General features: G+C 35.2%; 1 protein-coding gene across 5 annotated transcripts in view; it reads left to right on the top strand.

Annotated features, from left to right (window-relative positions):
- The window catches only part of LOC114030666 (protein FAM49B), a 201,009-nt gene extending 185,103 nt beyond the window's left edge, over positions 1-15,906 (top strand). For all 5 annotated transcript variants that reach the window (XM_027845518.1, XM_027845516.1, XM_027845514.1 and 2 more), the window contains 6 exons: positions 2,181-2,258; positions 5,804-5,920; positions 9,189-9,268; positions 10,206-10,332; positions 11,438-11,508; positions 15,146-15,906. In XM_027845518.1, the coding sequence (XP_027701319.1) occupies positions 2,181-2,258; positions 5,804-5,920; positions 9,189-9,268; positions 10,206-10,332; positions 11,438-11,508; positions 15,146-15,209 (537 nt within the window). In that variant the 3' untranslated portion in view covers positions 15,210-15,906. The remainder of the gene's footprint in view (positions 1-2,180; positions 2,259-5,803; positions 5,921-9,188; positions 9,269-10,205; positions 10,333-11,437; positions 11,509-15,145) is intronic.
- Positions 15,907-17,163: the final 1,257 nt, after the last annotated feature.

The raw sequence follows: 17,163 nt of genomic DNA, 5'->3' as shown, positions 1-17,163 counted from the left end.
TAAACTTGCACAAATAATTACATTTTAAGGGAATATTTTTATCCATTTTTGTCATGAATCTAGGACTTGAATGTAAAGGAAATTGTAGTAAACAGACTCAGTGAACCTAAATAAAAAACAAGGTTGGTAAAATCTTAGTGGTATATCTGATAGAAAATGTGTGACCAAAATTAAATCACACAGTTTTTTTATTTAACTTTATTATATTTTGTCATTTGCAGAGTGGGGTGACATGAATTTTCTCTTGAATATATGAATGTATGGGTGTGTATATGTGTATATATGCATGTATCTATATGTATGCTTTTCTATTTTTTTCATCCCTAAGTGATTTCATATAGGTAAAACATTTTGCAGACTTTAGAGTACCATGTAATTATCATTTGTGTAGCACAAACCCCATTTGCTTCCTGTGAGGAAACTCCTTCTACCAATGCACCTCAACAACTATTTGGCAACTTGTCTTAGAATGTTGTCTAGCCACTGAGAAGTTAATTTACCTGAATGGGGTCACATAGCCAGTATTTTCAGAGGACAGATTAGAACCCAGATTTTCTGACTCAAGGCTGGTCGTTTATCCATAACACCTCACTGCCTAACATAAATTCCTTGTGATATTGCAAACTTTGTCTTGCAAGCATTTGTTAAGTACTTGCCATGTGCCTAGTACTGTACTAGGTGTTAGAGAAACAAAAAACAAAATGGCTCCTGCTTTTAAAAAGCTTATATTCTGTTGATGGGATATATCATAAACCAGTAAATACCATGCACACATGCATACGCGAAGTAAATTGGGGTAGGGGGCCTGGGGAGAGAAAGATTAGCAACTTAAGGATTCAGAATAAGCCTCATGTAGGAGATGACACTTGAAAGAAGTTAAGGATTCTGAGAGTTGGGTGAGGAGAGAATGCATTCCAGTAATGAGGGAAAGGCACGGAGATGAGAGATGGAGTGTCATTTGTGAGGGACAGCAAGTGAACTATCTTGGTTGGAAAACAAGAGTACATGAAGAGAGATATTATTTAATAAATCTGAATCAGTAGACTGGAGCGAGATTGTAAAGTTCTTTGAAGGACAGAGGAAATTGTATTGTATTACAAAGGCATTTGGGAGCCATTGTAGCTTCCAGAGCAAGAAAGTGACATGATCAGATATATATGCTTTATTAATACCAATTTGGCATTATTTGGAGCGTGGATTGGAGAGGTGACAGACTAGATTTAGGGGAAATAATTAGGACATATTTCCTGTTGTATCAAGTAATTTGAATATGAACTTAGAATCATAGGTTTAGAACTGTGAAATAACTTATAGGCAGTTTCATAAAGTAGATAATAGCTCTAGAATTGGGTTCAGTAATCCCTGGGTTCAAATCTCTACCTCCTGACCCCCCAATATTTACTAGCTATGTGATCCTAGATCCTAGATTATGGATACAATGTCTCGGGCTAAGATTTATCTATCAAATGGGCTGTAGTACCTACCTTACACGGTTTCTTGTAGTTTGAAAGGAGGAAGGCTCAGAGGAGGTAATGTAGGTAAAACATTTTGCAAACTTTAGAGTACCATGTAATTATCAGTTGTGTAGCACAAACCCCATTTGTTTTCCATATTTGAAAACTAGTTAAAGGTTAAATGATATGCCCAAGGTCACACTGGGAGCAAGTGGCACACGTGGAGTTCAAAACTTGATCTGTTGACTCCAGAACCAGTGCTTTGTTAGCCATTGTGTCAGATTTCTTCCCTGTTACTGGAATAACTGGACTGGCACTTTGCTGACCTCTGTCCTAAGTCACTGGAACATCACTGTAATGCAAATTCAAATCCTTCTAAATTTTACTCACTTGGAGGGGAGGGAGATCTTATGTACCTATGTATTTTGCTATCAAAAGATAATCAGTTTTACAAAGGTTCTCAGTAATACATGTAAAATTATGGGACAGTAGAGGGATTTTTGACTAGAAGATTGCCTAAATTTATATTATTTTGTGTATGAAGATTTTGGAGGAGGAGAGGTGTTGAACTTAGATGTGATAAATTGCTTCTAGACAACATCACAGGTTATCCAGTAATTTTACTCATTTTACTCAGTAAAGTTACTCAGTAACTTTAATCATTAGGTTAACACTTGCTGTATGAATACTGTCACATATATTTATTAATGTAACTCTATATTCTAGATGACAAATCCTGCTATACAGAATGATTTCAGCTATTACAGAAGAACACTGAGTCGTATGAGGATCAATAATGTTCCAGTAAGTTCCTACTTGGAAAAGACCATCAGAGGGACTTTTTTTTTTTTAAAATAAGACTTTTAATAGTGATAGTAGTTATGAGCAGCAACAGCTGTGATGATAGGAAGGACACACTAAACATATGGTATGTTGTGTCTAGGATCCTAATGTCCATCTGCTATTCCTCTTGGCTCCCACAATTTGAAATTTTGTTAATACTACAGTAATAAGAATAATACAGTTTTGTCACTTACGTTCTGAGAAACTGTCTACTATTTCATTTTATTTGCTAAAAATTCTTATGAATCATGTAGAGAGAAATCAATAACAACATTTCTATGTTAGAACTTACTGAGACAGACTAACATGGGAAGAGGAACAATACCCATGGTGTTAAAGAAGAATAAGACTTTGCAGACTAGAGGCTTTCAGTTCACCTTCATTGTCTCTAATTTAGAAAATGACATGGCATATACTTTCTCTCTGGCCAGCCACCAGGTTTTCATTTTAGTTCCCTGTGTACAATCTTCCCCACCTATAGGAACTAAATAACACCATTTTGTAGAACTAGAAGAGTAAGGATACACTGCAACTTGACTCTAACATTGTGATGTCATTTTGATCCTGTTTGAGAAAAAGGACAATCACCATTAAAGAACTAGTCTGGATGCAAAAATAAACATGTGACAGTTTTTCCTGTTAATGTGATGTTTTACTGAAGTACCGGGGAGGGATGCATGACATGTATATGTGTAAATGTATCTCTCTGTGTGTATATGTGTGTATACACATATATATGTGGGCTTGGGAGTGAGAGAGACAGAGAACCAGAGAGATTTATTCTGTAGGCAGTGTGAAAGGGAGAAATAAAGTGAGAAATAAAGGATTCCGGAGCAGCAGCGAAGGTTCAGTATAAATTTATAATCAGTCAGCAGTACCTAATATGTTCTAGGAACTCTGCTAGGTGCTAAAGATATAAAAGCAAACATGAAACAGTCCCTGCCCAGAAGATGCTTACTTTCTATCAGAAGAGACAAAATACACGTAAATGAGTACATTTAGAAAATGTACAAAATAAATACAAGTTAATTTTGAAGGAGAAGGCCCTGTGAGTTGGGGAGATCAAGAAGGTTTCATGTAGAATGTGGTGCTTGGAACTAGGTCCTGAAGGAACCAAATGATTGTAAAAGGTAAAAGTGAAGAGGGCATTCCAAGCATGGAGGACAGACAGTGCAGTGGCACCTAGGTGGAAATGAGTAATTTGCAAGAAGACCAGTTCGGCTAGACTAGAGTCACAGGAAGGAAAACAGTCTAAAATAAGGCTGGAAAGTGTTAAGGACTGTTAAGGGGTGCCTTGAAATTGCCTTTTTGAGTTGCCATATTTTCCAAAGCATGCAAGAGGCCCTGAGTGTGTAAAGGACCAATACCTTCCCTCCACCCCCTGCCCCCACCCCCAGCTAACATAACTTGTTGTTTGCATCCCAAACTTGATTCCCTGTGTGTCCTTGGGAGTCAAGACAGGTGCTAGCTAGTCTGTGCAAGGCTGAGAAATTAGCTTGTGCAGCTGGAACCCTGTAGATATGCAGACTATTCTATCTTCATAGTCTAGCAGTTCCCAAAGGGAAAAGAATGCTGCTTTTGCTATTGCTTTCCTCCTCTCCTTTGGCAGGATTTTTTTTCCCAACTTCCCCTACCATGCCGTGCCCCTTCCTGGTATCTCCTCCTTCCTTTGTCCTGCTGTCATAAATATACCAACTTCTCTATGAATTTTGATGCATGCATGTTCATTTCTCTTGTAATAAACTTGTTTTTCACAAGTTTTGTTATGTGATTGCCTGTTAACAAAAGGTAAGTTAGGGCCAGGTTGCAAAGGGCTTATAAAGCTAAAAAAGAGGGCCTTATAGTTGATCCTAAAAGCAATACGGAGACATAGAAATTTGAAATTAGGAAAGTTACAGTGTTAGACCTGTGTTTTGGTAAAATCACATTGGCAACTATATGGATTATGGATTAGAGTGGGGAGAGATTTGAGGCAGGAGACCAATTAGGACGGCTGATAGTCTAGAAAGGAATTTTGGGAGCCGGAACCAGGGTGGTGACCATGTAAGTGGAGAGATGCGGTCTTATGCAAGTGTTGTCATGGAGACTAGAGGAAACATGATCTAGTAACTAAATGGATATGTTGGGTAAGGGGAGAGTAAGCAATCAGTAGTGCTGAGGTTATGAACCTAGGAGACTGAAAGGATAGTATAGTATCTGTGCTAGAAATAGGAGAGTTTGGAAGAGCAGTATATTTGAGGGAAAAAAAAATGAATTCTGTTTTGGATTTGTTGCGTTTGAGATGTCCATAGAACATCCAATTGGTAATGTCAAAGAAGTAGTTGGTGATATGGAATTGAGCTCAGGAGAAATGCTAAGTTGGATGTTTAGATCTGGCAGTCATCAGCATAGAGATAATGGTGGTTGGCATGGGGTCTGATGAAGTCACAAAATGAGACAGTGAAGGCTATTGAACAAGCATTTGTTTTTTCATATGATTGTTAAAAAAACATAGATTGGTGTGGGCTAGACAGTTTTGGAACTCACTCATTCAAAAAGCAGTCATTAAGTTGTCAACTTGGAATGGGTTCTTGAGGGATGTGTTCTGTGTTTCAGTGCTTGGTTGACCCTATGCTATTTAATACTTTTATCGTTCGTTTGAACAAAGTTCAGATGTCACAAAGCTGGTAACATATTTGATTGCAGAGTCAGGATCAGAAATAATCCTTACAGGTTAGAGAACATTGGGCCAAATGTAAGAAGATTAAATTTAAGAGAAATAAATGTATAAAGTTTTACATCGATACAAAATAAGAGAGTTTTATCAACAAAATTTTTTCAGTATTTCAGCAGTTTATTCACGTTTACTATGTACCAGAAATGTGCTAAGCACTGGGAATACAAATAAAAGTGTAGAGAATGACAATTTCTGCCCTCAAGGAACTTACTATTACATTGGGGGGAAAACACATAATAAGGAGCTAGGAAGGAGGATGGGTAATACAGAAAGTCCTGTGGAAATGAGTGGACCATGTAGCAAGTGAGTAGAATAGTCCAGAGGTGGAGTGAGCTTCCAGGGAAACATGGCTAGAATCAGGAATTCATCTGAAAAAGATATGGGGTTTTAGTGGACTTAAAGATCATTATGAATCAGTAGTGTGATGTGTCAGGCAGGAAAGTTAATACAATTTTAGGTTGCATTAAGGCTTGGTGTTCTTAACTTGGAGAAGTGAGAGTTTCATTAAGTTAGACCATGTCAAGAGTACTATGTTCAGTTCTGGGAGCCACATTTTAGGAAGCACATTAGTAAGTTAAAGGCTTTCCATAGGAGTGCAACCAAGAGGATAAAGTGTAAAGGATTTTGAATCCTTGCCATATGAGCCACCTTAGTCAGTCCCCCTCACTAGATATTTCCAAGCAAAAGTTGTAGAGTTGTGGTTGTCTTGTTCAGTTAAGGCTAGATAGGTTCCAAGGTTCTTTCCTTTTCAGTTTACAAGTTGAATCAAATAATTTTCTTCTTCAAACAGGCAGAAGGAGAAAACGAAGTAAATAATGAATTGGCAAACCGTATGTCTTTATTTTATGCTGAGGCAACCCCAATGTTGAAAACCTTAAGTGATGCCACGACAAAATTTGTATCAGAGGTAAGTGTGTTGTGTGAAGTAGTTATTCACAACCCCCAACCCCGAAATTTGTATTTGGTTATTTTTTTCCTGGTGTAGTGGAAAAGTGTTGTTCTGGGATGCAAGAGACCTGATTCCTAGACATTCCATGTGTATTTGTACAAGTTATTCCACCTCTCTGGTCCTCACATTTCTCATACATGAAATAAAGTGCTGGTTGTGTTAGATAATTTTTGAGTTCCTATTCAGCTCTCAGATTCAATCCCTTTCTCTTTCTATTACCTCCAATTTAGTACAATACTATTCACCTACACTTTTAGTTGTGCCCTGACTTCCCTGGCTTCCTTTAAGTCCCGACTAAAATCCCATCTGGTACAGGAAACCACCGACTGATTGACTGCTCTAACAAATCTATTTGCCTTTACTCTATACCCACTATATCTTCCTTATAGCTGTATCTAGTCATGTCACCCTTTAGTGGCTTCCTAATTCTTACCATATAAAGTTTGACTCTTGTCTGTTAGTCATTGCCCTGCCTTACCAGCCTTGTCTCCCATTCATTTTCTTGGTGAGCTGGTGATACTGAGATTCTCCCCCAGATTCAGTCTCTCTACACTATAGCTCTTCAGCACTAAAATGCAATCAACCTATTATCTGTTCAGTTAGTTTACTTTTCATATGTTTAGGATGCCTTGTGGTTTAAAGTTCATTGCTGACCCTTTTCCTAAGAAACAGTAGAAAGTTATCCAGCATCTTTGAGCCAAATCCGGTACCTTCTTGTCTCAGTGTCACAATGATTAAATAATCAATACAAATGTATTAAGTGCTCACTGTGGTAGGTGCTGAGGATAGAAAGACAAATTAAATAGTCTCTGCCCTCAAAGAGCTTACAGTCTGTCAAAGAGTTCTATATGTCTGCAATTCTCTCTCCCCTTCATCTCTTCAGATGCATTGGTGAGGTGTAAAACAAAATGTTGCCAGAGGTCTAATGGTAAAAGTTGTACAAAGGCAGATTTTGACTTTGATATACAAGGAAATACTTCCTAATAATTTGACTTGCCCCAAAAAAAGAAGAGTGCTTCCCCAGGATTCCTCATTGCTGGAGGTCTTCACATAGAATCTGGCTGACCACTTACTTTGTAAAGCAGAGGTGTCAGACACATGGTGGGCCAGCCATACTGCCTACTGCACTCCTGAGTGCGACCCCAACCAGATGGAAATGTAATTGGGAAATATCTGACAAAATAAATAAAATACAATAAAATATTATAGATAGACAGATAATATAAAGATAGTATATGATTCAGTGTATATCCCACAGGGATCCTTATGTATAGGGCAATGATCCCTGTTTTCTGTTTGAGTTTGATCCCACTGCTGTAGAGGATCAAGCTCCTAGATACTAGAGCTGACAGGGATCTTGGAAGAAATCTAGTCCAACCCCCTTTCCCCCCTTTTTAGTCTCTCCCACTATTGTACTTCGTTTTACAGTTAAAGAAACTGACTCCCAGAGAAGTTAAATAATTTACCCAAGGTCATACAAGTAGTAATTGGCAGAGCCAAGATTTGAACTTGGGCACGAAGATCCCAGGTTCATTACTCTGCATTCATATCACTGTGCCATTTGGCCTTCTCAAATTCAGGTTGAACTAGGTTACTTCTGAAGTCCCTTCCCCCTTAGAGATTAGGTGATTCCATATGTCTACACTCTAGAGTACCAAATTGAACTATTCATTGTCCTCTGAACATGTGTGACCCTTTCCTGTTTCTATGTTTCTACCTGGAATGTCTTTCCTCAACTTTGCATGTTGAATCCCTACCTGTCCTTTAAAAGAAACTATTGATAAATGTTGTTTTGACACAACAGGTACTTATCAATTACCCCCCCAATATATATTCCAAAAAATAATTTTTAATTACAAGGAGGAATTTTTCCTTAACTTGGGTATGGTGCCAACCCTAGATTGTATATTTGATCCAAGTTTTATTGCTTTTCAATGTTGACTTTGTTATTATAGTCATTATTTATGATTCTGCTTTCTTCAATTTGAATATATATCTTTCCTTATTTCTTTTTTTCTGAATTCTTTTGTAATTCTATATGACTGAATATTGCATTGCATTCATATGCCATAATTTGGTCAGCCATTTAATAGTTTAGAATGTAAGTTTTATTTTCAGCTTTTAAATCACCACAAACATTGATATGAATGTTTTTGTACATATGGATCTTTCTTGCTGTGTACTGCCTTGAGCTGTAGTTCCAATAGTGTAATGTCTGAATGAAAGAATATGAACAATTTAATAATTTCACTTGCATAATTTTTTTTTCTGGGATAGTCAGACAATTTGCCTCTCTACCGGTAGGTTGTATTCTTGTGTTTTTCATGCAATAGACTGCTATGTACCTTTGTCTCAAAAGTCTCACTTTTTAAATTTATTCTCATCTAATCTAAAACTATCTAATACTAGATAGCTTTGATAATTACTGCTATTTTGAACCAAGGTACTCTTCTTTTCTCTTTCCTGCCCTTTATTTTTTTTGGGAGTCATATCCCTTGATATTCTTGAACTTAATTTCCTCCTTATTGTGCTATTATTTTTCTAATTCCATAGAATATCCTTTTGGTAATTTAATTGCTGATTCATTTTCTGAAGCTCAATTAAATGTGACCTCCAGGAAACGCTGCCTGACCCTTTCCTCCAAAAAAAAAAAAAAAAGAAAAACTAAAAGAAAAAAGAAAAACAACCAAAAAAATTTAATAACATGCTTTCCCCACTGAATAGATTTCATAGAGCACTTTGTCTCAGGCAGTTACAATGTTTTATTTTGTATTATAATTATTTGTGTATGTATTTTATCCCACTACATCTTGCATGAAAGCTGTAATTGTGTCTTATTTCAAGTTTATGTTTCCTCCAGTGCTTTGCACAGGGTTTTTTACATAGTAGGCACTTAATAAATGTTTATTGAATTGGATTGGTAGTTTTTTGTTTTTCTTTTATTATTCCTTTTCTGTTAGAGTTCATAAATTCCTTGAAATTAGAGACCCTGTATCTTTTATCTATGTTTCTTCCCCAGTACTCAGCACAGTGTCTTGAACATAGTATCACTTGGTACATAGTTGTTGAGTATTGAATCAACTTAAAAAAATTTTAAACTTCTAAGAGTTTTGTTTTGATTTTGGTTTGTATTTTCAGATCTCTTTAAATATATTTTTAGAGTTTAGAGTTTGTAGAATTATCTTTTACTTATGACTTTTTCTTCATTTTCCAAACTATTTTGCAGAATAAAAATTTACCAATAGAAAATACCACAGATTGTTTAAGCACCATGGCTAGTGTATGCAGAGTCATGCTTGAAACACCGTAAGTATTGGCTAGTGACTAGCTGCGAGTCTTCCCCTCCTCCCTCCACTATAATAAGAATACCATGATGATCCATATTTCATAAGCTGCAGAGGGCATGTATATCTTTGGGAGAAAGAATTTAACCATAATCATCTCATGTTAAAAAATGTTAATTAAAATACAAGAATTTGTAGTTTCAGAAAATTTCTTTGTAACTAAAAATAATATATGGTTAAGTTTGCAGGTTCTGCTGTGGATTGATCAATTTAAATATTTAAAAGAAATTTTCTAACATGATTCTTATGCTTTCTTCCCTTTCACTATGTTATGGCTCCCCTTATTATCAAAGGGACTTTTTGCTTCTCATTCTTTCAGTCTTTATTCCTTGGTGGGAAGACTAAACTCTCCTCCTGCTGTCTCCTCATTTTTAAGACCATGACTGCATTTTTTGGTGTTTCAAGAACCTGCTTGGGTCACATGTCAAGAAGTTTGTTCTTCTTTTTCTTATTCCTTGCTGAAAAAAATCTTTCAGGAAATATTCATAATGGTGGAGAGAGGAGAGGACTAGAATGAATTAAAATGGAAATTCAAGTCCTATATTTGTGTGATGTTAATTGGTACATTTCATTAAGATTTACTGTTAATTGATAGACATAATTGAGATGCCATTTTATTAAGCTTGGCAGACTATTCACCAGTTTGCCTAAGGTCAGAGCTTACTGTCTAGCTTGGTGGGGTGCTAGAAGGTGAGGTGCTGATTGTGAAAGTTCTAAACAGTATGTCTGGGACAGTAATGATGACTCTACTTCCCTTCTATTTTGGTAGTCATCAAAACCTTTCAGATTGGGTAGGTAAGGCCATATAAAGACTAGGTAAGGCATTTACCTCTACTTTAAAGGTGTGAATCTTTATTTGTCTTGTGCTTCATCCTCTTGTATCTCTTCTGCTATCCTAGGGAGTATAGAAGCAGGTTTACAAATGAAGAGACAGTATCATTCTGTCTGAGAGTAATGGTGGGTGTCATCATACTCTATGACCATGTACATCCAGTGGGAGCATTTGCCAAAACATCAAAAATTGATGTAAGTTATATTTCATTTTTAACATCAAGTAATATTCTCCTGGTTACATGATATTCTTAATATTCAAGGATAAGTGCTGCTGAGAATTTTGCTACTTCTTTTAAAATTGTAGACTTGAGATTTTGGTATTTTGTTTCTTAGAGTTGTATATTTGATGACTTTAACAGAATTCAAAATATGATATTTTGTTGCATGGCTTGTAACCAGTCCTTCATTCTTTCATTTTGTCCAGTGACAGAGTGATTTCATTTTAGGACATGAAATTATGGTGTGTTTCATTTAAAATGCTGCCCTGGTAGGGAAATGTATTCACAGTGACCATTCTAGCTATTTGGTAAAAACAAAAACAAAAACAAACAAACAAAAAACCTCAAAAAAACCCCTTAGCTAAATAACTATAGGAAACAATTCTGTCAGGTACAATCCTTAATATTTTGGGGTCATTGCAAAATATAAAGGTACCTAAGAATGAAAAATTTAACTGAGATGTCTGTGGTAAAAATTTATTCACCATGTACTGATTTTTTTCACATTTTCGCCACATCAGTTTTACTGACTACATATAAATTTGTTAATGTTTATGTACTCAGTTTGCATTCTAAAAATATGGGCCTTTTACTGTTAGGCAGCTTGATATCGTGGAAGAGACCTGAGCACTGTTCTTGTACTTGCCAGCCTTGACCAAGTCTTATAATTTCTCGTATGTAGAGCAGGGATGGTAATGTTTGCACTAACCTGCCTTACAGAGGTAGAAGGGAAGCTTCATATTGTATTTGTTTTGTAAGTTTTCTTGGACTACTTTCTTTCAGATGTATGTACTGTCCCCACCTAGTTTGTAAATACCTTGAAGGCAGGGAGTTGTCCTTCCTTTTCTTTGAGGATCCTACTTTTGTTGACTCAAAAAGAGAATTGCGAAGCTCGTTAGATTTTTCTTGTCAAAGCCACCTGGAAAATTGTTTTCAATGTTAAAAACAGTCATGTCTTAATGTTATTTTGTTTTGTATTTGTGATGCTAGTTTTTTCTGATTACATAGTGATAATTTGAAAATTCTTATGTGTAAAAAAAAAATACCAATTTAAAATAACCATCTTTTTTCCTTCCTAGATGAAAGGTTGTATCAAAGTCCTAAAGGACCAGCCTCCCAATAGTGTAGAAGGCCTTCTAAATGCTCTCAGGTATTTCTCTTTTCAGTTTGGTAACATAGCAGATGTCACTAGAGTGACTAAAATTGGAATTTCAGTATTCAGGTTAGGAAATAATGAAAATTTTAAAATTTCTACAATAATAATAATAGTAACTTGGATTCACAGGGATTTTTTCCGTACTGAGTTATGTATGTTTGGCAATTGCACTCGCTTTGTTTTAATATTCACCATATGCATACTCTAAACTAAATTCAACCAGTCATTGAGTGCTTTGGGCAGATTTTTGGATTGTAGTTGCTACTTTCTTTTTGGGGAAGATTTGGCTTTATTTTTTGTGTCCCTTGCAGTTAAGGGGAAGTAAATGATTTCCCTTATGATAATGTTCTTCTAGACTTAAACTGATGTAATTGAATTAGATGCATTTTCCCAGGATGGAATAACTGATTTCTTAAAATGATGGAATATTTTAAAACATTTCAAACATATTTATGATATTAAGAGTTAGAAGGGGCCTCTAACTTTTTTTTTATTTTTGGGGGGTGGGGTTTGGGCAAGGCAATCAGGGTTAAGTGACTTACCCAGGGTCACAAAACTAGTAAATATCCAATGCCTGAGGTCTGATTTGAACTCAGGTCCTCCTTAATCTAGGGCCAGTGCTTTATCCACTGCTCCACCTAGCTGCTCCATGGGAATAAGCATTTTTTATAGCACCTACTATGTACTGGGCACTGTGATAACTGTTACAAATAATATCTCGTTTGGTCCTCACAACAAACTGATGAAGTAATTGCTGTTATTATTGTCCCTATTTTAAAGTTGAGGAAACTGAGATGAACAGAGGTTAATGACTTACTCAGGGTTACATAGCTAGTAAGTGTTATAGGCCGGATTTGAACTTGGGTCTTCTGATTCGAGGCCTAGCTAATTCCATGGGGGGAAGGGAGAACTGATTTATTTTAAAATTTATTTTAGTTGGTTAACACCAAAAAATCTTCCAGTATGAGGTTATACGTGGTTTCAACCTTAAATGCATCATAAAGCCAATTCACTCAAAGTTTTGTGGAGAAAACTCATAGAAACCACCTTTTCACCACAAGATGGCAATCTGCATTGGTAAAATGAAATGCTGCCTAAGAATATTTAGCTAGGAAAAAGTGAGTTAAGAAAATGGAAAGGAGGGTGTCATTGAGTAGGCATATTAAGAGTGTAAAGTAGCAAAAAGTAGGGACTACTTAGATAAAGTAGATTAGTTTGATTTGAATATTGAATACTTTGAATTCAAATTTTAAGATTTATTAAAGAAACCAATTTACATCATATACAAAATTGATCATAATTTTAAACTATTTACTGTAACATCATGATGTTTTGGGTGCCATTTATGATTTATAAACTAGTCTAGATAGGTTTTATCCTAATTTATGGAATGATGAGTGGATTTTCCCCTATTAATATATTTTCATAGATTTCTGTCTTTATCTTCCTGGTCTTTGCTGTTCTTCTACTGTCCTGTTCTATTTGCTATTTTGGACTGTCAGAAATTCCCAGCAAATGTCATTGACCATTTAGGAAGTAAAATCAAAATATCTGAGGCGTAGGAGGCATTTGAAAAAGATACTTGAAAATGTATTAGCTATTCCTACTACTTTCTGATTCACTTTATCACTTGGAGTGCAGTTCTTAGAGAACTGTATCTCCAATTATGTATTGGGAAGTCAATAGAAAAATAATACAGATTTTATTAGTGACTTTTGTTATTATGTTTCTTTTTCTAGAGGGCTGTCTATATCTGGGTGCTATTTAGGCACTATAGAGAGTTTTTCAAGTTATTTAGTACACTAGGGTCCCAATTTAAAAAAAAAATATGTCAGTTCACTGTGTCTTTAAGGTAAATTAGTTATGCCATTAAAGCGCTACATTTCACTGCAAAGAATAACTTACTCGTCTGTATTTACCTTATTTTTTTTTTCCTCAGGGCTAAACAACCAAAGAAAGGAAATTAGAATTTACATGAAAAGTAGAAGCATAAATAAAAGCCTGGCTAGAATAGATTTGCCTACTGATATGTTCATTTGTCACTGTCTTTCTATAGTACCTGTCACCTATAATATTTCAGATTCAAAACATTCAGTTAAGAAAAGGCAACAAATTATAGGTATATTATCCAGATGGAATAACTGAATGAACCACTTGTCTAAGATCATTTGGGAGGAAGAGTGGAATTGGGTGTTGAGGTTCAGTGCTAGATGATGTTGCTACCTTTCTCTGTTGAGTTTAAAATTAAAGGTGACTATATTTTCTTTAATAAAACATAATAGATGTTCTACCTTCAAATGATATTGGTCTTGTCTTGTTACGTAGATATATTCATCTCTGAATGTGTCCCTTACCTAAATCTCTGATGCCTCTAAAGTCTTGATGGAAGTTAATGGCCACAAATCACACTTGAAAGGAACATATGTCATAACTAGAAGAGTATTCACAGAAAACTGTGTATATCAGAGTGTATTCATATAAGTTACATGTTCTGCCTTTAAAGATTCACTAGCCACATTATTTGACTAATTCTGAAATATAATTATAGAAATTTTTAAACCATAAACTCAAAAAATTTTTTGAAATTTTTTTCTATTTAATTTTGTGGCTGAAAAACTATCTTGTTAGCTGTATGTGCTCATTTTTGCAGTGTTTAGAGACTATGATCAAGGATTTACCTTGATTAATTATACCGATTTAAATTGTAGGTCAGATTGCAATAGTATATATACATACACTTAAGTATAGTTTATTACTTCTCCACTTCACATGCTTGATTTTTTTTTTTAATTAAAATAATGTAGAGGTAGCCTAAAAGGACTTCAGTATATACCCAAAAGGATAGCAAGGTAAACAGATATATTCTGCTTTCTGTAGTAGACCTTTTTCTAAAAATGTGTCTAAACCAAATGTGTGAAAAGAAAATCATATTTTAAATTCTTTAAAAAAGCAAGCATTGTGTGATAATTACTGTTATAGTAGCTGTTTGTTATTCCTGAATTTTCATTTGTTAGATTGGTTTAGAACAAAGAACATTCATACATGGAAACATTTCTGATACTGATAGAATTTAAACAATTTGTAGGGTATTTTTGAGGTGAGAGAGAGAAAAGTTAGCGACAATAGAGGAGTAATTTGCTTGTAACTTATAAGTGGATAGAGAACTAGCCTTGGAGTCAGGAAGATCTGGGTTACCCCTTGGCAAGGCATTTAATTTCTCAGTACATTTGGTCACTCTTTAGCACTAGCTGATTTTCATTGTTAGAGGATGTTTTTTACCTGGAACACCATACACAGGTACAATAAAAAACAACATTAAACTAATTTCCTTTTGGGTGAAAAGGCATTATGTAATTTTTTACCTCTAGGCTTTAATTAGGAAGGAGACTGATGAGTTCAGTAGACTGATGACTTGAAGACAAATATATTATCTATTCTTATTTTCATTTTATTAATATCAAGAAAGATTTATTTCAGTGAGTTAGATGCAACTCAATAAATTTCCTGTTAAGGTCTTTAGTAAATGTAGAGTTAATGCAGGAGATGTGCTTATGTCCTCTCTGTATAATACATTTGGAAACAAACATAAATAATCATTCTTTTCTAAAATTGATGAACTTATGTTTTTTAGGTACACAACAAAACATTTGAATGATGAGACTACCTCCAAGCAAATTAAATCTATGCTGCAATAACAGTTTCCTGGAATTAGCACCTGCTGTAGAAAGATAACAGTATTCTGCAATGACTGAGATGCACAGTTTTTTAGTGATTGCAATTACTCTCATTCATTCTTGCTTTTTCTTTCTTTTTTTCCTCTTCCCCCTTTTTAAATCATGTTCTTGTTTTTAAGACTTCTTTTCTGTGCCAAAATGAATAAAGTTATAAACTTTGAAGGGATGTTTTCCTTTCAACATGGCCATTTAAGGCAGCTAATTATGCATTGCATTTGGATCTCTACTGAGAAAAATTCTGTGACTTGAACTAAATATTTTTAAACGTGAATTTTTTTGGGAAAACTAATATTTAATATTGCTTCTTCTGCATGGCAAAACTGCCTATTTCTGCTATTTAAAAACCCTCAATGACTTCATTTTTCTATTGCCGCTTTTTTCATGTGCAACCAAGATGAGGATGTTTAAATTAAAACTGTGTTGTACAAAATGGTACCCAACACAAAGGTTTTTTTTTTTAATTAGTAAAACTGGTTTGTTTAAAGTTTTACATTTGCATTTTGACTCTTTTTTTTTTTGTAAGGATGTATGTTGTGTGTTTAACCTTTATTAACTAACGTTAAAACTGTGATGTGTGCGTAGAAAAAATACGTATGCATGTTCATGTTTAAAGAATGGCTGTTGATGATAAAATAAAAATCAGCTTTCATTTTTCTAAGTGTGTCTTGTTTTACTGAGTCAGCTCTGGAGGAAGATCTGAACTTTTGAGGAGGCTCTCAGCTCTTAAGTACTTAACTCCTCCTATTTCCACTTGTTCCTCTTCCAGATTGTGCAGCACATGGGAGAAGGGAATTCCCCTCTCCCCAAACCCATCAACAATAGTGTCTTATAGCAGAAGCACATGACCATAGGAAAAACATACTTACATGCGGCTTGAGAGGTGATTTTAAGGGCATTGGTTCATAGTACTTTTGGTTTCAGTGAACGGTCATGGGAGGAGAAGAGAGCCAAAGACTTGGCCAATAAGAAGAAAATGATTTGGAGCTGTTCGGCCTAGTGAAGTAGTTCAGAGGTTGAATTGGGGGATGAGTAATTTGGGAGAAATTGAGGAAAATTTGAAGGAGAACAATCTTTAGATCCAGATTCTTCTTTGGATTGAGGACCAGATCAAGAAAAAAAAAGGCCATAAAGGGATCAAGGAGCATTAAGCAGTAGAAGACCCACGAAGGAGAATGTTATTGACATAACAGGTTAGAAAAGGTAATTGGAACAATTTGTGGAAAAGGCAATTTGAAAGGATCTGTAAATAACACAAATTGGTAAAGTAAGTTGGTATGAGATTGAAAAGAAAGTGGATGTGGCTAAAGTTGGTAAGACTAATGAAAGGAAGTTGAGTGCAGTCAAGCTATTGAGAAATTATTATTAACTGTAAAAGTTTTACTTTGATCTTAGGGTTCAGGTATAAATACCCATAAATAGCTAAAAATTAGTCTGAAAACCCTAATCTTAATGAAGATTAGTGGGAATGCTCAGTATTTTGAAATGTGTGTATAGTTTATGTATTTTTGCCACAACCAAGTGGTTATTCCAGGTGTATGCTGATCTCCCTCTTGGAGGGAAAGTGAAGAGACTTAAGGAAAACCACTTTTGTTTGTAGGTTAGAATGAAGTGATCCTAAAGGAAATCAGCAAAGCTTCTATGGGGAAAAACAGGGATTTGAAGTGGAGGGAGGGAGACTTAACTCCTTGTCAGGACCTTGGAGAGTAGAAAATGTTACCTTGAGAAAGTGAAGAAAAAATGAACTTATTCTTGTGGTGAAGATGAAGAGTTATTGACTTGAAAATAATACATTTAGATGGGTTCAGAACTGGTCAGATGGCTGGACTTAAAAGAGTAAATTGTTACTATTTTCAATATCAACATAGTAGGAGGTCTCCAGTGGAGTACCCCAAGGATCTTCACTTGGTCTTTATCA

This window comes from Vombatus ursinus, unplaced genomic scaffold (genome assembly GCF_900497805.2).
Source record: "Vombatus ursinus unplaced genomic scaffold, bare-nosed wombat genome assembly UNPS02014973.1, whole genome shotgun sequence".
NCBI classification, from domain to species: Eukaryota; Metazoa; Chordata; class Mammalia; order Diprotodontia; family Vombatidae; genus Vombatus; species Vombatus ursinus.
The sequence above is the reverse complement of the archived record's forward strand: the minus strand, read 5'-3'. Positions and strand labels throughout refer to the sequence as shown.